Genomic DNA, 24,561 nt, shown 5'->3' with positions numbered 1-24,561 from the left:
ACCTAGCAAACAGACCCAATAGTGTACAGCATTTCTAACAACTTGTTAGTAAGATAAAAAAGGAGGTAATATAAGTATTAACTGGCATTTTCCAACCTTTTCAAATGGCTAATATTTTTTACATGACCATGAACGTACGAAATGAAAAGGATGGACTTAGACTGGTACAGTTAAGGAAAAATCTGCCAGTAAATCAACTCTTTGATTGCGGCAACGTGCTTGGAAATGGAGTATCGCTTGTAAATTTAGCAAGGTGTTTATTACTAGCTAGCTTGGGAAAAAACACACCTGTTTCAGTCATTGCATGTTTTTTGCGTCTGATTAACTTTTTGATAATTCTCCAGTTCACAAAAACACTTTGAATTAAACCAGTAGGGAAGGTTATCTTACACGCTAGATTGCTTTAATTCAGAGGCCAATATTACTTTGATTAACAATTAATAAAACCAGAAAATCTTTTAAAATTCCATTCTATTCGAGTAGCATACATTCGAATTTTACTATGACTAGGGAAGAGTTAAATCAATTCAGATATAAGCACCCAAAATAGAAAATGTTGTAGTATCTATAGGAAAGTATTCACTCCTAAAGCACAGCATGTATGCCATGTATATGAAATTTCGGTACTATTATGTCTGAGTGTCTGGATGAACCCGACCTACAGCGTTTCCTCTATTTGCAGAGTTCGTCATTGGTATCAAAGTCATGAATACACATTCAATTATTTTCTAGAAATAAAGTGGCTGGGAAAACTACTTTTCTCTTTAAATTGACGCATTTTGAAGATCGAAGTTACTTGAGAGCAGTAGGGCGCGTTCCCAAGTGTCAACATCCGACAAGATTACAAGGTAAAATTTCAAAGAACGTGAAAACAGGGCTTCCCTAGAGGAATTGGATAAAAGAAAAGGCAAATGTAAAGTGAAAAAACGAAAACGCATAAAAACAAAAATGGCCGGCGAGGGGTTGACTCGAGCGTTCTAGTCACTGACCATTTAAACGAGGGCGTGATTGCAGGATTTAAAAACGCAAGCTACATGACGAGCTTTGCCCACCGAAAAAGTTTATGCAAATTAGGCTAAGCCGGTCTGAGTTCCGCCTGGCAATTATTAACTGTAAGAGAAGATCTCAGTTCGCGCCCACAGCACGTTCAAGGTGTTGCGGATGAAGTTTCTGTAATTACTTTTGGCACTTTTCGGCGTCAAAATTGCATAGTTTGGGTAACCCAAAACCCTTAAGCTGACCTTTCTTGTCATAACACGAATGTTTTCCAGAAAGGGACACGCGGTAATGTCGGTGTCACTCGTGTGCAGGCATTTTTCCAGGTGAAACCCTCGCGTGGAATCAACAAATGTTTACTTTAACGCTCCTTTTATGCGCACAATGTAAGCCAAAGCATTTTACCAGTTAAACGTAGAGATCAAAATATTTTCTTCTAAGGATGATAAATGATTGACGCTGAACTAAATTATACGTTGAAGAAAATGCAAAACAGCATAACATGCAAATGAGCAAATTTGGAAAAATACGAAGTTACGGAAACCATGAAAATCTTCGATTTTTAAGAAAGGAAATTTCTATAATTCCAAGCCAAGTAAGCTTTTCTAGTATTTCTTTCTTTAAGGTTTTGTGTGGAGCGGGGCCTTTGTTTTATAAACCGTAAAACTTAGTGACAAGTCGAAAGGGTTTGCTCTTGGTTATAATACCAAAGAGTATAGGGACACCACGGTGATCTTCCAGGTGTTTTATCATCGTCGCCGCTCGTAGCGTACTTCGCTACTTAGGTGAGCGAAATCGACGTTCTTCTGTGTGAAAGATCTCCTTACAATGAAAAGCGGTCGATTGTGCTTTTTCAGTAGCGGCTTTAACGCTCGTCCATATTCAGCGCTTATGCTAAACATGGCATCTCTAGCTATCTACAAGACACGCTGCGATGTATTATTCGTTCATGTTCAACACAACTGCGCTACTGAGATAGAGAATCGAAAGATCACATTGTTGCGCTTGAGGCAGAATGCGCTACGCTTGCCAAGTTCTACAATGGACAACAGATCGTACGGCCTCCCGCAAGAGTAAGGACAAGGTCTGTCAGGTACAAGCAATGGATAAGTGGAATTGTAGAAAGTTTTAATTCATCCCTGCACCCAAAAGCCGATGGTATGTAATTTTGCTCTTTTCCGTTCTTCACACACTCGAATAGCTGTTAAAATTAAATTTAATTGCGGGTTGTGCAGTCAAAATGCAACGTCGCCCAACATGGTTTTAGTTAAACCGGCGTCTTGTGAGGCGCTTCCACCAAAATAATTTAGAAGGGAACAACAGCGCTAGCGCTAACCGATTTAATATATTCTCAAGAACATGTCAAAGTCTATTAAAACCCAGAAATTAAAAATAGTAAGAATTGGTGGTTCATGTTAAAAATCATTAAAGAACAGTTCTCAGTTTGGCTCGATAGTGCTGTCACTTTGCACGAGTTGTTCATAGTGACTTAATTACTCGTTACTTTCAGTTTTTGTTCGAGCTTTTCTTCGACTTAATAGGGGACATAAAAGAAATCGCAATTCACCTCTAAAATAAAAATAATAACAAACTCTTCGTCCAATTGGACACCAGATATGACTGCGTAGTAATAACTGCGTACTACGCGAAGTTGCAGTGTGAGAAAAATAACGAGTGAGGAAAATAATTAAGTGCTGTACAGCGTAATTTTTAACATAGATTACCCAGCTAAAAGACCTGCTTGTCTTAGATATTTACGATAATATAGGAAGGTCTCCAAGGAATACTAATAACCCGGCGTGTAATTTTGTGATTGACAAAACCTGATAACTCAGGTTTATGTTTGAAAGGGCAAATCATTCAGTACATTTCACTCTAGAAGTAGATAATCACTTAACTTTCGTAATTATTATTTTGGTTTCAGGCAAATGGTGTCGAGTTGAAAGATACTAAGTTCCTGAAACATACATCCAAGCTTTGTTAGCAGGCATGCCGAATGCTTTTATAAGCAGTGCAAGGGAAAAAATGCATTTGCGGCCCCCTGTATGGAGAGAAAAATCCAAAGTTTCTTATTACAGGGATGGTAGAGTGAATGATGTTATTTCTGGTCTGAGTCATCAAAGTTCTGTACCATCAGTGTTAAAGAAAAGCCATCGGGGGAATATGGAGGTTGCTGCAAGTAGTAGTTGTTAAACTCTCAACAAGCTTTGCAGGCGACCAAGGAAAGAGCAATTTTGGGGCAAGAAATTAAGCACGATTCTCACCCAGTAAACTAAACTGGTTGTTGGAAATTGAGAGGGACGAGCGACCAGAGAATTTGAAGTAATCTGGTGGCCTGATCTTTTCTCAGGCAGTAGAAATGGGAAACTGACCTTGCGATTTTATGTTCCTAAAGTGATACTTTGATTTCAATGATGTGTAGTACACAGTCTATTGACTTGTTCGTCATGTTTCCATAAATTTAGTAGCTGTTTCTTGGCAGTTTTTGTAAGTTTGTTTTAAAAAACGATAAAATGTGTTTTGCATTTAGAGGAACAAACTTGTCTGTAGAAGGCTAAGATTAAACCCTGAATACAGCAAAATGACCCTGTAATTTTAATGCAATTCATGTCTAGCTGGGCGCACTATACTCTGATGACCTTCATTCTGTTGTAACCAAATTCAGAGGAAAAAAAACACCTGGAGAAACTCTTAGAGGGATAATATCTGTGGACTTTCACCATTTCTATGGTCATCAGGAATGACAGAATAAAGCAGTAACTGTTCACAAAAGTCTTAATTCACTTGACTGAAAGAATAATGAGTTGGAGGGAACTAGATCATTTTTTCCCAAGCATCTCTAATAATTCATTATGAAAATAATAATAACATTGACAACAATAATAATGATAACAATAATAATAACAACAATAATAATAATAACAATAATAAAAATATTTACAATAGTTATAGAAATAATGTTCATTATCCTGATGATTATCCTATGATTATTTCCAGTAATCTAATCATTATTATTATCATTTATATTATTATTATGATTATTTCAGCATTTATCTATGAACAAAATGGCATTATTGTTAGTCTAGCTGGGGATTGAAACTGGGGCAAAATAATCTCAAGAAAAGACAGGAAACCCCAAAAACTGTTCAGGACTGCAATTCTTGAGTTGACCCATTGTGAAAGGTTTTGGGACTTCATGAAGCTAGTGCTGTCTGTAGTGGGCCCTGTGCCAAAGAGAGAAGAGTAGCAGCTGAATCAATAATATTAATAATAATAAGGACAGTGATAGCAATGATTGACCAAAGTCACCCTATGACCAATAACAGATGATACATGACAAACAGCATATTAAAATTGCCATCAGATAAAAATAACTACCCCTAAAGGACTGACAGCATAGAGCTGAAAAAATAGAGACTGGTTCTGCCATCAGATAACAACAGTCCATAGACTGACTACCCAAGAGAAACAGAACAGATTGGTGGTTCTGCCATCAGATAACAACAGCCCATAATGGACTGACTACCCAAGAAAAACAGGTCCACCTGTTAGTTCTGCCATCAGATATCAACAGTCCATGGACTAACTACCCAAGAGAAACAGAACCAGGCAGGTAGTTTTGAATCAGAAAACAACTATTTAAGACAAGCCCTCAGTACAATGTGTCTTAGAAAATCTTCTGCATTCTAACAATCCACTGAAGAGAAAAACTATCAGAAACACTTGAATTTCTATCTAGGGGGAAGGGGGAGAAATTAAATGAACATCTACTTGCCTCAGCATGCCATCCTCATTAAGCAACCTATTTCATTTTGAAAATGATGATCACAATCGTAAGGATCATTTATATTACTACTATGATTATTTCAATGTTTATCTACGAACAAAATGGTGTTATTGTTCGTCTAGCTGAATGAGTATCCAAGTAATTGAAACTGGGGCAAAATAATCTCAAGAAAAGACAGGAAAACCCCAAAAACTGTTCAGGACTGCAATTCTTGAGTTGGCCCGTTGTGAAAGGTTTTGGGACTTCATTAAGCTAGTGCTGTCTGTAGTGGGCCCTGTGTCACAGAGAGAAGAGTAGCAGCTGAATTAAAAATAATAATAATTAGGACAATGATAGCATTGATTGACCAAAGTGCTTATGACTAATAACAGATGATACGTGAAAAACAGCATAAGCAACACATTTTTCAAAACAAAAAGAGCAAGCTAAAACTGCCATCAGATAAAAATAACTGTCCATAAAAGACTGACAGCATAGAGCTTAAGAAAATAGGGACTGGTTCTGCCATCAGATAACAACAGTCCATAGACTGACTACCCAAGAGAAACAGAACAGATTGGTGGTTCCGACAAGCCCTCCGTACAATGTGTCTTAGAAAATCTTCCGCTTTCTAACAATCTATTGAAGAGAAAAACTATCAGAAACAATTGAATTTCTATTTGGGGGGAGGGGGGGGTAATTTAATGAAAATCTACTTGCCTCAGCATGCCATCCTCATTGAGCAGCCTATTTCATTTTGATAATGATTCAATCACAATCATAAAGATAATGATAATGATAACAATAACAAAATCATTAATAATAATGATAATTATAATAATCATAACAACAACTACAATGACAAAGTCCGTGTTAGTCTGGTCTCTACCTTGCAGAAAATACAGCCCACCAACTGAAGCTGAATTCTTTATAAGAATTTTATTGCAATTGGTCATTGACTGAGGCACTCAAGCCACCTCACTACGACAAGGTACGAACATCGAGGTGGAAAAAAAGGAGTCTGTAAACTTGACTCCATGCTCGATTCGAGATGAGAAAACCGTGTTCGAAGCTTCTTCAGTTCCACTCCAAGGGAATTTACTCTAGCTGATCTTTCGGTTAAGTTAGGAAGCGAGCTCTTCGGAGTCGTGACTGAGTTTGGCGCCAAAAGATAAATCTTTCGCTCCTTCGGGCTCAAAGTCTAGTATGGCGGAGTTCACCAGATTTACGATAGTCATAAATCCCGCAGATTTAATAAGTTCGTCGGGGATTGTTTTATTACGAAGAAGATAGACCAGCTATTAGACCGAACGTGAACACAACGTGAACGAGGTCGGGAATCCTGGCTAACCCCACTACTCCGAACGATGATTTGGACTGCTGAAGTTCCCGCGCCGCCACACTTTGGATTTCGTCGGGAATTATCTTAAATATGTGACAGAGTCACTCAGGCTTATTTCCTACTTAAGACATGTCTGTTCTGTTTATTTTATTTTATGGAATTTTAGCGATTTGTCAGTAATGTTAGTAATGTGCTAATGGTGCTGCGCGCCAGGTCTAAAAATAGATATGTCATCTTTGGACCCCCCGCTAGTTTAGGACAAACGCTCGGAATCTTTACAAGGAGTTGTATGCGAAACGTGTCAGAAGCAAGACTATTTTCGCTCAAAAAATGCTCTAACTTTCTAAAATGGTTGCAACCAGGCATTGCTGTTGGGATACATGTAAAAATGACTCAAGATATCCAGAAAGATTACCAGATTCGCTTCAAGAAATGCTTAAAAACGGTAGGAAAGTCTTCATTCCGTTCCCAAAGCCGAAGCATGACTTGGAACTTTGTCAACGCTGGGTAAATGCGTGTTCTAGAAAGAATTTCTCAGTTGATAGTGTTAACTACAATACTTATATTTGTGCTGCACACTGGCCAGGGGGAAAAGGACCGACGGATGAGTTTCCTGACCCGTCTAAAGCGACTTTATCAAAGAAAGAAGTCAACAAATCACAAAGAAAACGAAAGGCGCCCAAGCAGAGACCATACTGTGGTGTTCGGATAGCACGAGAAACGGAGATATATTCTTGGATTTCAACACAGAACTTTTAATATTTTCTAACATGTGTCGTCGCCATTACCGGAAGTGATTATACATCGAATCATGAACGGAAGCGAGGCTGAATCAATGCAAACGTAAATCGAATACAGCACACATACGAAGCCGTGACCAAGAAGGCACGAAAACAGCTTAAAGACCAAATGCCCGATGTTTTACCAGAAAATTACTCATCTTTGTATGATTTTGATGATGTTGAACCACCAACGAGGGATCAAAGTACCCAAACATTGTCAAATGCAGAGCTGAAGTCGAAGATCGAAACACTCATTACAACCAACGAGTTGAAGACGAGTAATGTTGTATTTAAACCTATTTCCATGACTTCTATGTCTTATGAATATGTTATACAAGACGCGCAAAATATGAAACATCTAACTGGACTCACTAGTCGTCAGTTCAAGGTACTTTTTAACTTTTTAAATGATGTGTGTCCTTTGGATAAGATAAGATATTGGTCTCAAAATCGAAAACAAACTAAATCGCATAAATTGTCAAGCAAATGGTCCTCAGAAGAAAAAGTTTATATCTGTCTGCTAAGACTTAAAAGAGGTTTTACTATTAAAACCATGTCTATAATGCTAAGCACTCCAGATAAGAAAATAAAGGATACATCGATTAGAGAGATTTTCACTACATTCATCCAGTTGATGTACAAAGTATTTCGTGATATGAGTAGGGTGATGTTTCCTCCAAAGGAAATACTACAGAGATTTTTACCTCGAGTTTTCAAAATCATCAAGAGGATAAGATGCAGTGTGGACTGTACAGAGTTTCGAGTAGAGACATCCAGAAACTTTGCCAGACAAGGGAACACATACTCATCATACAAGCATGCTAACACTTTCAAGTGTTTGATTGCAGTGACTCCTAATGGAGGATCCTGCTTTGTATCAGATCTCTATGGAGACTTTTCTGATGTCCAAATTTTTGAACAAAGTGGAATCCTTAAGCATATTGAACCGCAAGATGTTATTCTAGTAGACAGGGGATTTACTGTTCAAGATCTGGTTAATCCTCTGCAAGCAGATATTCAAATTCCTGCATTCTTGAAAGGAAGAGGCAATCTAAGTGCAGCTGAGGAACTTTCCACTAGAAAGATCGCAAAAGCAAGAGTTCATGTAGAGCGGTTTAATCAGCGCCTCAGCAGTTTAAGCTGGTAGGAAGAACCATACTCCTTTCACTTGCTCCATTAGCAACTCAAATGGTAGTAGTTGCCTGTGCTTTGGTCAATTTTCAGGAAGTCCTTTGTAAGTAGAATCTAAGACATTGCAGCATTTATAGCAAAGAATTTAGCAACATTGGACATTTAACATTGACAAATAGTGAGTGGGTCAAAACACAGTATTTGGAATGTTACAGAGGGGAAAATAAGAGAATTTAATTGCTTGTATCTATTGACCAACTTCATCTTATTTAAGAAATTTACTATCATGTGATAGATACTTATTAGTACTAAGGCATAATGTCAATCAAACAAATGAAAGTTGTTTAATCTCTACAGCTGTATTCTGAAGAACAGAGAAAAAAGGAAGAAACATTATTGTCTTTGTGATGCTGCAGTTTTTATAAGAGACTAATTCCTTTGTATTCTTTTGTTGTCATTTCACTATTAGATATTGAGCTGTCTAAATTTTTTCACTGACTAAGTACACTCACTCTATTTCATTAAAGCTGTGGAAGTTTATTTTGATATTTCAAAATGAAATGATTAGTTGCTTCATTCAATTTACTCTATTTATTGCCTATTGCTCATCAATACAGAGCAAAGTGACTGATTATCTAATGTAGCTTGTTATATACAATATAAATTTTTATTGGAGTGATTTTTGACCCATGAAATAATATGCTTACAATTGCACACTTCAATTTCATTGTAGAGCAAAAACACATGATCTGTGAAATATTGGCAAATAATCAGTATTTACTGACAAATTGTTGATATCACTGAACCCGAACAGTTTTTAGTCTCTAGTTTTTTTTTTCCTTAATTATGTGTTAAGTTCAAGTCATCAGAAATTTGCGAGTTGGCTATTGAGATCACTATCATGTTCAAGTGAATACAGAGTGTACAATGTGTGCTGGGCTACTCTATTATATGTACAATCTGAACTCTTCTAGAGATATGCAGAATTATGGTTTGGGAATCCACAATTGGCATTTTTTGGAACAACAGTATACTTTATATAAAATATAATAAAATGTATATAATTTAAAGTAAATTATATCTTATTATGTACATGAGTTTAAACAAAATACAATACATGGCTTATCAAATAGTCTTTAGGTACAATAGAGAATGCAGATAGTCCAGAATTTGTTTGATTGTACTCCTTCAGCCCATCATACAAAAACCATGCATTGCTGTGGCGGAATATACAACTGGAACTGTTAGATCCTTAAGTTTCACGCGATCGACTGTACAATCCTTTAGTATCTTCGCCTGAAGCCATTTCCCATCATCTATACTTGAATCAAGTACATAATGTTTTCCCGACTTAAGGCAGTCACGAACACGTGCGATGAGGTCTGCTCGTTTTCCGCATAATTTCAAGCCTCTACACTTTAACCAACGCTTCAATTGTGTGTTTGAATAGTTCTCTGGGTCTTGCTCGAACTTTGAGCCAGGAACACCGCCGTTTTGATTTAAAATACGAGCTTTAGAGACGTTTGAACTAGAGATGGGCGCATCATCGCCCATATACTCGAGATGCTTGTTTGTTTGTCCTAATCGCTCTGGGGGGTCAAAATTTCGTGACGTCACCAACGCCCCGCGCTATGGCGTTCATTACTGTTCAAAACACTTTGAGCACATATTTGACTTTCTGACACCTTTTTTACGTTCAAGGGGATCAAATTCCTCTGTCAGATATCACGTCCTAAATTTTACGACGTAAAACCTTGTATTCTATTGTATGGCGTCAAATACACCGACGTCTATTTTACGGCGAGAATTCAATGATCGTTTAGTGCACTTTCAACGTCTTCAAAACGAGGAGCTTCGCGTTACGACTTAAAATTCAATTTTGACTACACGTTACGTCGTAATTTATCAAATAAGTTTTACGTCGTATCTTTTACGACGTAAAATTTATCACCTTTTTAACTTGTCAATCAAAACCTTGTCAAATAAGCTTTACGTCGTAACTTTTACGACGTAAAATTTATCACCTTTATAACTTGTCAATCAAAACCTTGTCAAATAAGTTTTACGTCGTAACTTTTACGCCGTAACTTGTCAATCAAAAATGCTCACAATGTTTAATAAGTTAACTTCAAAGTCTTAATAGATTACGTAACCTGAAAGTCTTAATACGTGTAATATTATATTAAGTAACGTCTTTAAAACACAAGAATGAGCACATGTATATCTCATTTATTACTTGGCCAAAGCTATGCACGAAGAGAATCCTTCTTGCTGGTATGTAATATTTCTGAGATGTTGAAGGTATTCACGTTTTTCTCTTGGATTCAGTTACCTCATGCATTATAATACTTAAAATAAAGTTATAAATGCTATAATTACCGTAAATCGTCTATGATCGCTCCTGTTGATGGGGGGAGGGGGGGGGGTATTTTTTGCAGCGTTTATTCGAAATTTAAATCTTGCCGATAAAGGTCCAATTGTAACGATTTTTTTGTAATTAGTGAAAGCTCTCCCCCATCTTGCAACATTGCAAATTATCCCAACCTCTGGTAAGGTGCGTAGGGAACACCAAACCGAAAAACAAGCTATACCAAACAAAAGAGTATAATTCAAGATAGTGCCCGGAAGTTATCAACGGATTTAACTATCATTGAACCAATAGTTTGAAGAACTCGTCCAAGGGGAATCGACTGCGAAGAGAAACTTTCCAACACACAGTTATATATCCAAACTGGAAAGGTCACGCTCCTCCCGCCCCAGCCACTCTCACACACATACAGTTACACTTAAATGACACCAACAGTTGATTTATTTCTGCAAAATGATCGTTACATATTTTCTTTTACCGTGGAAATCTTTGTGTTCACGAAAGAGAAAAAGAAGAAAACGGCTGGAAAATCTTAACTATTAACTACAAGTGCAAACTATTTTAAAATGTTTGCGTTATCGCAAACTTATATACTTGGAAATAATTTTCACGGAAAGATATGAATAAATAAAAAAAGATAAATAAATAAAGTTAGCCAAAATTTAGGATTATGAAATGATTCTTACTCCACTAACAGGAGATATTCCATGTGAAAGGCTTTTAAGCTTCAACATAACAAATTAAACAAAAAGAAAACTTACAAAAGAAAACGTAAGTATCAGGCGGACTGAGCTGCCGTATAATGGCACAAACTCGCGCCAAAATAACAGATAGTCCAATATCATCCATAAACCCAAGCCCTCTACATCAAATCCTTTAAATATTAATTTCTGACTAATTCGTTCCCATGTCTCTAAATCGTCTTTCTGTCCCAGTGGTCCTTATTTTCCCTCGGGGATAGTAGAGGAAGCAAAACGCGAGCGCGCGTGAAACTCTGATAGCCAATTCGTAGGCTAAAATTATTTGCAAGATCCTAGAGATATTCACATTGATTCGTTCGCACAAACATTGTTTTTGAAAGACATGCACGCATTTCACGGCTCATTGTTAAGGTCACCTTGTTTCTTTTTTTATGCAGGGAGTGACGTTTGGCTTACTCTGACGAGAACTGAAAAGAAACATTCGTTGGTCCCAGCAACCTTTGACATCTTTATCTATATGAGTGTTTCATGTTACCCAAGGAAAATTGAAATGTCTACAAAAGAACCTAGATTAATTGTCATCATGTGTTTTTTTCAATTTCTTTTTGTTTTTAAGGTAGAACGTTTAGTTTTAAAAAAAAGTGCAAGATACTGTACAAGGCAAATCATCCCCTCCCCCTTCCCCGATACACACACACACACGCTTCCTACGCCCTTTACCATCCCTGTATGTTTTAGCCCATATATTCTAGTATCGGTTTAGTCAGATAAAACGTTTCCTTCATTGAATATGAATGAAAAAAGCGTAGGAAATAAAAAAAGAAAAAGAAAACACTAGCTTTTCACAATCCTTTGCACCAGATTATGCTATGGCAGATCTTACAAATGAAAATATGACAATGTTTTCAAAAAGTATGATTTATAAATCTTGCACTCTGATTACGACAACGGAAACTGGTTCAGAGAAGACTCCATGAAGAAAACCGATAAATTTTGGTATGGATCTGATTCGTCGTGCATCTCTATAACTAGAACAGTATGACTTTTTAAGGAAATTTCAGACAAAGAGGAACCATCGTTATGTATCGATGGCTCTTGGTGTCTATGAAACACAAAGTCTTGGCTTGATTTTCGTCAATGGACTCGACATCGATGACATCTCGTATGGCTGGATCGTCAGTTCCAAAACGCTGAAGCATTCCTCTGATGTAGAGCTGTTGTGGAGTGGCATTTCCTTAAGAAGAAAGCTTGTGGTTGTTCCACGAACCTTTAAATATTTCCAGGGCCTTGTTGATTAACGGAGTATAAACGACGTGTAAACAAAACAGGTCAATGTCATGGTCGGGAGTGAGTATGCCAGTGTCTTCCATGAAGTAAAATAACGTGTAATAAAGCGACCCGACACAGCGAAAATAATCGCGCCACAATCGCTCAATCCTCTGGTTGTGGACTGAGTTCCCAGTAATATGGCTACCTCTTTCCGTCCCTCTTCGATTTATCATGGCTCGCGCCACTTCCACATTTTCCATACCGTGGTCTGAACGGACTCGCGATGGCCACCCGAATTCACTAGTAGCAACGTAGAATAGGTCTCGGACTGTAGCTGCCCGTTTGTTTGTTGCGCAACCTAGATAAACGCACAGGCGGGAAAATCCGTCTATTCCTCCGTGCACAACAAACTTCCACCGTATTAGTTTATGGTTCCCGTCCACGTGCCAGAGTGAATTTGGCCCAGGAACCCTGTAACGCCTCCTCTGTACAACATGGCTTAGCCTCGTACGTACGTTTAGGCCATCGACGCGATGAAGGGCTGCTCTTACACGCTGCGTCTGGACATGCACTCATTTATCTTCCATCTCCCCTTGTACAATGCGAATTCCACTGAATGGTGATCGTCCGACTATTTCCCGCACCAATGTATCCAGATCTTCGTCTGTAATGGCCGTAAATCTTGGCTCACTACCGAGTCCAAGCGATGTTCGATGCCGGTTCAGGGTGCTAATAGATATTCCAAGTATACCCGCGATCTCCGTCCACTTGAAAGAAAACTCTCGCAAATACAAAATTTGCTGTCGAGATATAATATACCTCGGTCTCCCGACATTTCCCTGCCCCGCTCTCTGGCATTGATAGGTCTCAGATTCGAGTGACCTTTTCTTCTCGAAAAGCCTCAATTGTAGAGGCTCCAAGCTTCTCTTGATGTTTTCAAGTTGGCCTCTGAAGTTGGAAGCCACGTCTCCGAGGTCGTCTTCGTTGATCGCAGACATCAGCCAGCGCAACCGGTCAACCGCTTCTTCAAGACGTCCTGTAATTGTCACAAGATGTTCTAGATCCACACGAACCGGTAGAAGACGGTTAATTTCTTCTATCAAAGCTAGCAAACCAACTGTAAAATCGCGTACAATGTTACTCATGATGTGTAGTATATCGATAGAGGCGAATTAATAAAATAGTTGAATGTATCACTGCGAGTCTATATTATACCTTCGCAAATATTTCTTTGCCGTTCGAGTGAGGCGTGAGCAACGCGCTAGGGTAGCGCTAGATACAAGTCAATTCAAATCTTTATTTCACACATTGGATATTAAGTACCTGACAATAATAATTAACTAAAGGATTAATTAAATTCATTTATGTAAGGTGTCGAAAGTAGCAAGAGCTTTCTTGTTGGACACCGTCATGTTCAAATAATCGGCAGCAGAGAGTTGAATAAAGTCTCAAATAGCAGTGAACATAGCAACAGATAGAGAGTAACAGATAGAGTATAAAACACAAAGAACAGATGGAACAGAAGTTAGAAGATAGGACCTTCATTCATTCACGGTTGAAACTTGAGACCAGGCGGTACATTCTCGCACATTTTTTGGAGCGGAGAATTCAAAGGATACTAAAAAGAGAACATTGGATATATTGAAGAAGAAAAAAAGACATAATAATTTATATATACTACACAGGGCTAAAGAAATACCAAAACTCAAAACACCTTGTTTTGCTAAAAAATCTTCAAACAAAGAAACAAAAACAAAATTGAACTGAAAGATTCTAAATATAACTATTACCCATTTTTTAGCGTTCATTTAGGTGACGGGTGCGATATTGACGTAATACAAAAGATTGAAAACTGCACGCCAAGAAAGTGGTTTCTGCAACACCAAGAAACATCACGTATATCTTTAATTTGACCATTGTGCTGTTTTACTCAATGAATGCAAACTGCAGTTGACTCCTAGCCTCCCGCTAACTGGAAATAATTTCTGTTTTCCTATCCCTGTGTAATCATGCATGTTGAAACGTTTAAGCGCTTGACTGAGTTGTACTGGCGTCCGACATGGCAGACATAGTTTCGTGGTTTCATGTACTAGTGGAGGCCGATGTTTTTGTACCAAAAAACATAACGCTCCCTTTAACCTTTCCGAAGCTTTCGAGCGGGCGGAATTCTCCAAATCCTGCAATCTTATTGCCTTGCGGTAATTCGCGCGATCTTGTTCGCTAAGGGCGGAATCGGTGGCGGCCTTTATTCACATGTTTGTTTTCCGGTTGTGACCGAGCGAAAACCGTGATTTTAAAACCATTATACCTGTAAAACTTGCGTTATCATTAGCATTAGCTAGGGAAAAGTGAATTTTATTATTCCGACAAAAAATAAGAATGGAGAATCAACCAGGTCAACCAGGAAAACCGTTAGCAGAGCAAATCATGCAGGCCGCGGCTATACATGTTACGCAAATCGCCTTGTTTTACCTTAAGATTAGCATGCGTAATTAGCTCTTTATATAAATCCTTTGTGCAGTTTTCATCCCGCTCGATTTAAGCAATCCTAAAGAATTATTCAACCGAAGGAAATCCTTGCTGCAGTTATAGCAAAAAAAAAAATAAAATGTTTTTCCCCGGCACTGGTCGGGAAATAACAAATGTTTAGACTACGTTTTCGGTATGTTATTTTGCTTTCTGATTTATCAATAGAAGTACATTCAATTTTCGTTCAAATCTTCGTATGTTTTTTGTCTTTTTTCCTTACTTTAGGCTATTTTCTTTTTGCTCCCGTCAACCGCATACTTTTTTCGATTTCCCTTTCCCTGTAGACAGTAGGTAGTTGTCGTAGAAACGCCAGTGATTTAAATTTCAGTTTTCCTCTACCAGCAGTTTTTATACCTATCAAAGACCCGGCCTACAATTATGGACAAGAGTCTTGGAGGACGCCTTTTTTTAGGGACGTTTTCCTCTTTATTCAAGTCCAGCCCCTCCTCTCCTCTCCCCTCACCCTAACCAAATAATGTTGGAAGCGTGTACGCAGAGTTTTCCCGAGAGTTTCAACATTGTAGGTGGAGAACTGCCAGAAGAATTCGGATTTGATGAACTATTTTAAGAACAAACCGATTGCACTACTACCCTAAGGACTACGTAATTTGGGGGAAAAGTACTAATCTGTTTTCCTCTTTCTTCCGAGGCATAGTCTGGGAAAATCCAGGGGGGAGTGGAAGTTTCGCTAACCACCCCCCTTCAGAACCCACGAAATACATATGTACGTGGAAAAACAAAGAGAAATACGTGGGCCTCAAAGAAATCGAGAAAACCACACGGCAGGGTAATCAGCTGCACCGTAATTGAGAACGTACTTTCCTTAACGTAATCCGCTCAGGTAAGAGCTGCAGGCACATACAGGAGTTCTGTGCTGATATTCCTTAAGTAATCACCTCTATGTCTGAAGGTGCAAAAGCAGAACTCGCGTGCGTGGATTCCCCTCGCTTTGAATTCCATCTTTTTTACGAAAATCAGTCAGATTTTCATATATCAATAAACTTGAATGAAAAAACAAAAAGAAATAAGTCACGAGCCTATCAAGTTGAACTCTTGTCAATATCCTGTCTGGGATTTAGAATGCAAAACGTTTTTCGGGTGAGCATGTCCCCATCTACTCCACTAAAAGTTTGCGCCTTCGGCACTCGTTTAGGAACTTGATCAGTATATCCTAGATGCGCCCCTCCCCTCTGAAGTCCAGCCCTCCCTCTTAACCTTCTCTCATTACATTATAGGGGCACACAACGTCATTATTAGGGAAAATATCTATTCGGAAGAAGATTTGGGATCTAGAATTCTTTGTTTTTGTAACATTTAATGCTGATGCCTGCCTCTCCTAGGATTTGCAAACATCTAAAACATGTTATAACTTCCCACTTTTAAAAGATTTTTACGTTACGATTTGCGGGAGCCCTTTTGTTTGGCTGAATTTTTCGAAAAGACAAGTTTTGATCCCTAACGATTTTCGGATCACAAGACTTTCAGCTCGGATATCGAAACAGATAAAACAATTTTAGGGGTTAAAATATGCCTAGATATACCGTTCAAATACAACAATACATTCAACAACGCTATGTTTAAGTGGTTTTGGAAATATATTCTCGTTTGGTGCCCCTGACATTAGATAAAGATTCAGCGGGAATCAAGATTTTTTTTAGCCCAAGGATAGCTTGTGATTGGATTTGTTAGCAAAAAACAAAAAAGAGAATCACAATGAGACCCTGGTACATAGAATTGACGTAAAACTCTTTAGATTTTCCCCTACAAGTTCTGTTGTTTGCAAATTTTTAGTTATGTCATATGTTACAAATTTAGGAGATTCGTATAGCTTTAATATTTTAATTTTGGGGGGACAGTGTTGACCTCTTAGATTTTTTCATAACATTGTGATCATCTAAAACTCAATCCATAGAGAGGGAGAAATAAAAAAAAGAATAAGTGCGAAATGTGTGAGAGATTCAATGATGCTCTTGATTCAGACTAACTTCCAAACTGCTTTATTGAACTTTATATTTATATTATAGGCAGTTTTTCAAATCATAATTTGCTTAAAACAGGGATGCTTTCAGTGTAAATATAAGAATCCGTATTTTAATTCGTTACGTATCGGTTAAATCCACCAATTGATAGCTTAAGTGCTCATACCCCTGGGAATTTGCCATCCACGAGAAAAAAATTCCAGGGTTTAGCACGGGGACGGGGGGGAGGGGACTGGGCGCAGGTGGAATTGATTGATGCATTACCAGTAACCACCCTCGGCTGTCAATCATGGACTCCAAATAACTTCCTGGAATTGAAAGAAATCAATGAAAACTCCAGAAAAAAATTCACAATGGGGAAGGGGTGAGTTCCAGAAAGGAAATCAATCGCCCTTTAGAATCAGGATTCTCACTCGGCAATCTTCTAAAACAATATTATAATAGTAGTTTTAACGTCATTCTTGCGATTTAGTGTTATTTTAAATAGAATACTATTGTAATTACTGAAGATTTTTACCGACTTTAAATAAAGAACTACTACTAATACTACTAGGGAGGCGGCCTGTTGCCCCCGTTGGGCCAGCTAACTTTTTTGTAAGGGGGGGCTTCCCTAAAGCTGAGTGTCATGTTGTTGCCCAAACTGTATGCATTTGTAGTTGGCTGATTAAATTCCAGGGGGTGGGATTGTTTCCAAATGTGCTGTATTTTCGCACTTTTATGCAGTTTGTTTGCACTCCCTGATTTCCTTGGAATCAATAACGCACTCAGGCCGTTGATGATGTTCCAAGACAGCAAGCAGCTAAATAGTTGCCTTTGTTGAGTAATGTTGGTTTGGATTAGTTTTGAGAGGCCAGTTGCGTTGCATTGAAAAGTTGGAGAAATGCCTTTGCAATCGGCCATGCTAACATTAAATATTTTTCAGACTTACATGGAAAGCTTCAATCTTGTTAACTTCCAAGTTAACAAATGGAAGCTCGTGTATTCAAGAATTTCCTTTTGAGATGGGATTTAACTTTTCCCGTAAAAGGGGGCATGAAAGTACCAACCAGTTTGAGAAACTAACATTTTTCAGTAGCCCGGTCTTAAAAACACCAGGTATATATAGTAGACTAGTATAGCTAGGAAAAAACATTTAGTTCTATGCCAGTAGATGCATGTTGCAAGAAAATTTATCCTCTACTGGCCTATTTTTACATTTCATGCCATAAGTTAATATTGAAAAAATTTCGGTTTTTAATATCTCTATTAAAAAAAAAAAAAAGAAATAGTCTTTATAGTAGGATCAAGAGATTCTTGCAGGGGAGTAAAACCTATTCAAATGCATTCTTTTTTGTCCCAAAAAATAGGCTTAAATTTTGCGGACTCATTCCTCTTTAGGGACTATGAAAATGCAGCCAACGTTCTTTAATCAGTTATTTTTTATTAGTTAATTTCCATGTTAAAACTCGAAAGTTTCGATTCCCATTTCTTGTCCGTGAATGCGTACGCGGCCCCCTGCACCTCCATCACCAAAACATATGCGGCTTGTAACAGGGGTTCGTACAGTACCCTGCCCATGATACATATAAGGACTCCTTTGGCTTGTTCCCTTGCTCTTACTGCTGGTACTTTACTAAGAAAGGCTTTGAGAGGAGTTTTCGATAACGTTTCTCTAAAGATAGTGTTAATAAAGACTAATTTTCTGTTGTTTTGTTGCCATAAAACAAATTAGGGGCGCAGCCAGGATTGTTTTATCGGCTCCCACCACAAGAAAAAAATGCCTTCCATAAACGCCATTTTCGCACGATACCCCTGCTCACAGTTAAGTCTTTTTTGTGACGTTTTAGATAACATGGAAAGCTATCGCACCTATATCCCTCCCTTATCTTCGCCTTTCCTCTTCTTTGAAACAGATTAAATTAACTGCAAAAACGTGGACGAAGATCCTGTTGGTTGGGAACATTGCCGATCTCTCTAGAAAGGAGACATAATGAGCCAAAAAATTAAATGCACCACGAACGAGAAGTGAAAAGACTACTGCTGCAGCAAAGCTAATTGAAAACAATGCGTATAACAATATCTCACCGGGCTGGCCATACCAGCCTTCTTCGATCAGGTTTACAGATGTTACTGAATTATGTAGGAATCACAATATTATATAGATGGAGAATGTAGCAATAGAAATTGTTAAAAAAGGGAAGGCGGAGATGACGTAGAACCTAAAAATTGAAACGGAAAAATTCGAAAGAATATGGATTACATTAATTCCTCACGGCGGTGTAGGCCATGAGATTCAAGAGTCATAGAAAGCCTTATCTATCAAATGCGACTCCCTGGTCTTACGAACGGAGTCACGAGAAGAAAGAATTTTCTCAAGTGGGATTATCAATAACATGGAACGCTATCGGCCCTATATCGCCCTATTGTAATATTTGTAAAGGAGGGAGGGGTAGGTACACCCTGACCAATAATCACCTGCAGTTGCAGATCTGGTGACAATCCATCACCACCTAGAGCACAACGGGAGATGAACAACATAAACAAACTGCGATTGGAGCGGCAAAAGCCTGACTCCTCCTTAGACTTTCCCAAGGCTGAGTGGGAATTGGGAAACTTAGAGCAAGCGAGACAAGCGGAAAGCGCGAGAGAGGGATACTTAAATTTAACTTTGAAGGAGTAGAGCGCGAGCGGGGAGTGATGGGAAGGTAGAGGTTTCCCTTAACTATTAACTAAATATCACCCAGTGATCGCGAGAGACTGGGGACAAAGTGGAAGGGAGAACAACGCGGAGAATCAGTCAATATTCAGGATATTCTGTTCCTTCCTTTTACCTCTTTATTTGTTCTTTTTTTTTTTTGTTTCTTTTTTTGTAAAGAAAGTAAGGATGGCTCAAGTGGGTTACCATCCCGATTCCTTCGTCCTGCAGCCGGACCCAGCTTACTTGTGTCCTATTTGGTGAGTAAACTAAATAAACCCAACTCGAATTGCAAAATGAGAGTAGTGGTTTTATCTGTTTTATAACTTCTCTGCGGCTAAAATGTGATATTAAAAAAAGGGAATCCACAAATAGTGGGAGTACTACTTTTGTCTGGATATATCAACAAAGTTGAAATGGTAAACTGGCCACCGCAACGATTACAAAAGCTGACGTTTCGAGCGTTAGCCCTTCGTTACTCCCACCGACGCAGCCTCAAACAGTTTCTTTAGAATCTATCAGCCTTTACTACTTTAACTTTTTGATGAGTACAAATTGTGCAAAGTTTTTTTTTTCCTGGCGAAGGTTTTCGATTATATTTGATACTCTGTAGGCAATCCCGGTTATATTCCGGGAGGACGGAAATTGGTGGTTTTAATACTGGATACAATTACACAATTTATTGTTCTTGATAATAGCGTAAGTGCTCAGCCTCGAAGCTCAGCATGTAACCTGCGACGCGAAAACAGCTACTCTTGGATAAGGGAGGAGGGGGTTTGGGGAATTTACTGTATTATAGGGTAGCAAAATTCAGCTGAACTAGCTCCGGTATGTAAAGGGTTCCAAGGTCCCAGCGGCACATCCCCACCCACAAAGTCCTAAAGCTACCCCCCCGGTTATATTCAACAAAACACTCTCAAAAGTCCCCCTTCCCCAACATCGTGGATTAGGAGTTTGTATTTCAGACACGAGCTAATGCCTCACTTTGCGGGACATTTGCTCACATTATTTACATACCGGCGCTCAAGAATAGTAACGGTTAAATTTAGCCCAGCGGTAAGTTATATGCAAAAATCATATTTGTAGAAACTAAAAAATACCTTACAGGAAAGTAAATGCCTAGCGTCGACATGAAACGTTAGGTTTCCGAGTTCGACAGTAGTCTGTGGTGTTGTAGAGGAGACTGATGTTGTCAGCCACAATCTGACGTGCAGCTCACTTTTTATACGTCATTAGTAAGAACAACACGCATTTTCTTTGGGCAATGCTTTGTTGTTTCATACATATATTTTAAGTCACGAACATTTTTATAATTAGTTGTGTGATAAAAGTGTGTAGTGTCTAGTAAATACTTTTTTTCCTGACTCCTTTCTATATTTCTTAGAGCTCCCCTTACTCGAGCGAAATCAATGTGAGCTTATTGTGCTTAATTAGTGGTTTTCACTGTCACTGTAAACCAACAGAAACATCTGTTTTTGAGTTGAGATAATTTCCTATCTATGCGTGAATTCTTCCCTTGATGAACTCATAAAGAACTTGATGAAGTCGAAAAGCCCCCCAGAAAAAATCCCTGGAAAAAAAGTTAGCCTCTAAGAAATCGATTGTCGAGACATATATAAAATTACATAATGCGATAAATGATAGGAAATGGTACAAAGCCCCCCCCCCCCGCCCCCACCCCGTGCGCAGCCTCTTAAAAAAAATCCCTACGCTCAAATCAAGCCATCAAATTTTTTTACCCCTATCTCCCCTCTCTCCCTAAAGAAATTAATTAATAATTAACAAAACCCTTAGATCTGGCTATTTCTTGACATCCGGAGTACTGTATAGTAAACACCCTCTCTCTCTGGAATTTAGTAATGAATCAGTGGCTTTGATATTTTATAATCATTGTTGAATTCTTACCCCTCCCCTAGCGTTTTCATTTTTTTGGCAAAGTAGGAAAAAAGAAAAAAAACGTATGTGGAACCTTGATCCCAGTTCATTTAACTCTAATTGGAAAGGGGGGTAGGGCAATTGTCCTTGTAAAATATACTTAACGAATTATGTCCTTCTCTTTCCCGTACAGTCAATACGTCATACGTAAAGCAGTGGCATGCAAATAGGGACACCTTTTTTGCCGCGGCTGTCTAAGGCAGTGGATGCATTTGCATGGTAACAGAAACTGCCCTGTCGGAAGGCAACCCCTCCAAGCCTCGGACGTGAGGGACATAATCACTTTCGACAGGGTAGTAGATTCACTGGAAGTGTACTGTGTAGGGAGAGCAGAGGGGTGTAATTGGACGGGCCCATTGGAGAACATCTCTGATCATCAACAGCAATGCCTCCATGAGCCCGTCCGATGCACCCACCAAGGTTGCATACAGACGTTCCCTCGCGGAGAGGTTGAAAGGCACGCCGGCGAATGCGACATGCGTCCCCAAGATTGCGGGTACTGCGGAGTTACGCTGCCCTTCCGGCAGTATCACCAACACCAGGAGTTGGAATGCCGGAAGGCTCCTGTAACGTGCCAGTTCAATTGCAACGTGGTTTCCATACCTCGGTAGGTCTGATTAGTTTAATAATGTAAACTGATGTTTAAAAAACCGTGAAAAAAAAAACCGTGAACGAACAACGTGGCTCAACTTTGGATCAAACAGAAATAAAATAGAATTAGAGACAAATACTGATCAAACAACATAAAAAGGGCTGAGGAAAACAACATATTCGACTGCCCATCAGTTTTAAGTCTCCTGCAATCTCTCCGACTATTAAACGAAAGAAACCCTCTCATAAATTGTTAATATTTCTTCGTTTAATATAAACGTTGTATACATGACGACTAATGGGGTAAACAAAAGGAAATTATCTTTTCCAGGGACCAATTGAACGGGCACATTGCCTCCGGATGTACCCGCGCGTTCGTTGCCTGTCCATTCCCGGTGTGCAACGATGTGATGCGCAGAGAGGAGCTTGCCAGACACGAGGCAGAAAATACGGAAAGCCACCTGCAGTTGCTGCTAGCAGAAAGGAGGGCAAACCAACTCAGCGATGTAAGTACTAGCAAAAGAAAATAGTTGATTGCCACAAATTCTTAAAGGCAGTGGCTACAAAAATGGTTTATACAACTTAAGGTGTTAATGAAGATTCAACCATTGCCCTTCAGGTGACTCCACGTATGACGCCGGGAAGAGTGGCGACCTTCCAATGGAGCATCCCTGGGTTAGAGGAACAGTCAAACTCCATGACCCTGGCGGTAGGCATAAAGAGTCCTTTAATTGCAGGCCACTTCAGGGCGGTTATAGTACCCAAGATGTCCACTGCCGGGAACACGGGGGTTTTCTTTGAAAACGCAGGCTCAGATCCCGTGTTCCTCAACTTAAGGTTAATATTCTATCTACTGTGAAGTTTTGTAAAATTAGAAGATCGATTGTTCGAGAAATACAATCCAACGATAAAAATAACAAAATCTACTTTTTTTCTCAATCACCAGCATAACTCTTCGCCAAGGAAGTGACGCCTTCGCTCGCCGATCGCCTGTCCCCAGATGGCTTCTGCAGTCTTCACCGCTAGGATGGGAGGATTTCCTCCCTCTGGACGAAGTCAGGAGCCGTTATTTAGACGAGAATGGAACCCTTACTATTCATATAAGCTACCAGTTATATACTTGAGTAGGATGGTTTCATTCTCGTTTAAGTAGGTTGGGTTAGGGTTATATGACGGGGTTTTAATGGACCAGAATATATTTAGAAACAATTTAGGAAACAGATTTACCACGAAAATAGAATCTCTACCGGCCAACATGTCTATGAGCGCATTCTAAGTATAAGATATTACTCTTATGGAAAAGAAAAACAAGCACATAATTTCGGTCGAAAGAAAGTCACATCTAGATCTTTTTGCAAACATAGATCAACTGTTTGTCTTATTTAAGTGGCAAGTGGTAAGTAAGGAGGGGTGACCTTTTAAGTTACATATCTTATAGTATGCATGTTTAGTTCAGGTAAGACTGAAAACCACTGCAAAAACCTTGTAGGAACTATCTTGCCCTACGCACAAATACCAGAGGTTGTGATAATTTTCAATGTTGCAAGAAGGGAACAGCTTTCATTAAGTACAAATACATAGTTAAAATCGGATATTTAAATTTCGAATAAAAACTGCAAAAAAATATCCTCCCCCCCTCCCCCCATCCACAGGAGCGATCATGGAGGATTTACTGTAATTATAAAATTTATAACTTTATTATAGTATTATAATGCATGAGGTAACTCAGTCCAAGAGATCAACCTAAATACCTTCAAAATCTCAGAAATATTACATACCACTAAGTAGGATTCTTTTCGTGCATAGCTTTGGCCCAGAAATAAATGATGCATGTGTTCGTTCTTGGGTTTTGTCAAATTCCAGGGGAAGATAGTACAAATTTTTATGAAAGATTTGCTCCATTTTTTAATCCTTTAACATTTTTTCTTTATAAACCCAGGTACGTATTTCCAGTGGAAAAAGAAAATATATATTAGCAAAGGTGTCAGGTTGAATAAACTATTGGGCTGTGTGGTAAATGTTTCGTGTACTACAAGTTATCAGGTCCTACATTGCATCAAAAAAAAAAAACAAAAAAAAAAAAACAAAACAAAAAAAAAAGCGAGATCTATTAAGATAGATTAGTGTGTCTTTCTTTATAATTTGTAGAAAAAAAGCGAAAAGCAAAGCCAAAAAATGTTAATGGGAAAATCGGCACTTGCGTTGTATTTTGTGTTTGTGATAAAAGCAAATTTTCGTCCAAAAATTATGCACGCAAATGAAAACTGGAAGAGATTATAATAAATTTCGGCTCGAATGATAACTATCTTAGCAACGGTAGCCAAGGAAAGAATTTACTTAATATTGTACGTATCAGGATTTTGAAGTTACGTAATCTATTAAGAAACTTGTGAAAATTAAAAATGGTAATCTATTATTTTTTTTTGACTTTGAAGTTAACTTATTAAACATTGTGAGCATTTTTGATTGGCAAGTTACGGCGTAAAAGTTACGACGTA

At 38.6% G+C, this 24,561-nt stretch overlaps 1 protein-coding gene and 1 pseudogene across 3 annotated transcripts; both read left to right on the top strand.

Moving 5' to 3' along the window:
• Window positions 1–6,003: 6,003 nt before the first annotated feature.
• On the top strand, window positions 6,004–9,815 carry LOC148741566 (uncharacterized; annotated as a pseudogene).
• Window positions 9,816–13,629: 3,814 nt separating this feature from the next.
• LOC148741565 (TNF receptor-associated factor 5-like) lies at window positions 13,630–24,524 on the top strand. 3 transcript variants are annotated; one of them, XM_088742380.1, is made up of 6 exons: window positions 13,630–15,725; window positions 19,718–19,797; window positions 21,606–22,079; window positions 22,395–22,569; window positions 22,683–22,900; window positions 23,010–24,524. In XM_088742380.1, exons 3-6 carry the CDS (start codon window positions 21,679–21,681, stop codon window positions 23,185–23,187), a joined length of 972 nt encoding a protein of 323 aa, XP_088598506.1. In that variant the 5' UTR covers window positions 13,630–15,725; window positions 19,718–19,797; window positions 21,606–21,678; the 3' UTR covers window positions 23,188–24,524. The 3 variants fall into 3 exon arrangements, with proteins under 3 accessions (XP_088598506.1, XP_088598514.1, XP_088598509.1); XM_088742388.1 differs by having other exon boundaries at window positions 22,683–22,772; window positions 23,010–23,118; XM_088742383.1 differs by lacking the exon at window positions 13,630–15,725 and adding an exon at window positions 18,712–18,958.
• The last annotated feature ends 37 nt before the right edge of the window (window positions 24,525–24,561 follow it).

The sequence above is a fragment of the Stylophora pistillata genome, chromosome 1 (assembly GCF_964205215.1).
Source record: "Stylophora pistillata chromosome 1, jaStyPist1.2, whole genome shotgun sequence".
Taxonomy (NCBI): domain Eukaryota; kingdom Metazoa; phylum Cnidaria; class Anthozoa; order Scleractinia; family Pocilloporidae; genus Stylophora; species Stylophora pistillata.
This window is presented reverse-complemented; position numbering and strand designations above follow the sequence as displayed.

Bases quoted from the DNA above. Each gene is read 5' to 3' on its own strand.
- LOC148741565 (XM_088742380.1), top strand. From the start codon at position 21,679: ATGCATTTGCATGGTAACAGAAACTGCCCTGTCGGAAGGCAACCCCTC. The intron at 22,080-22,394 runs GTAGGTCTGATT...TATCTTTTCCAG, and splicing joins AACGTGGTTTCCATACCTCG to GGACCAATTGAACGGGCACA. The intron at 22,901-23,009 runs GTTAATATTCTA...CTCAATCACCAG, and splicing joins CCCGTGTTCCTCAACTTAAG to CATAACTCTTCGCCAAGGAA.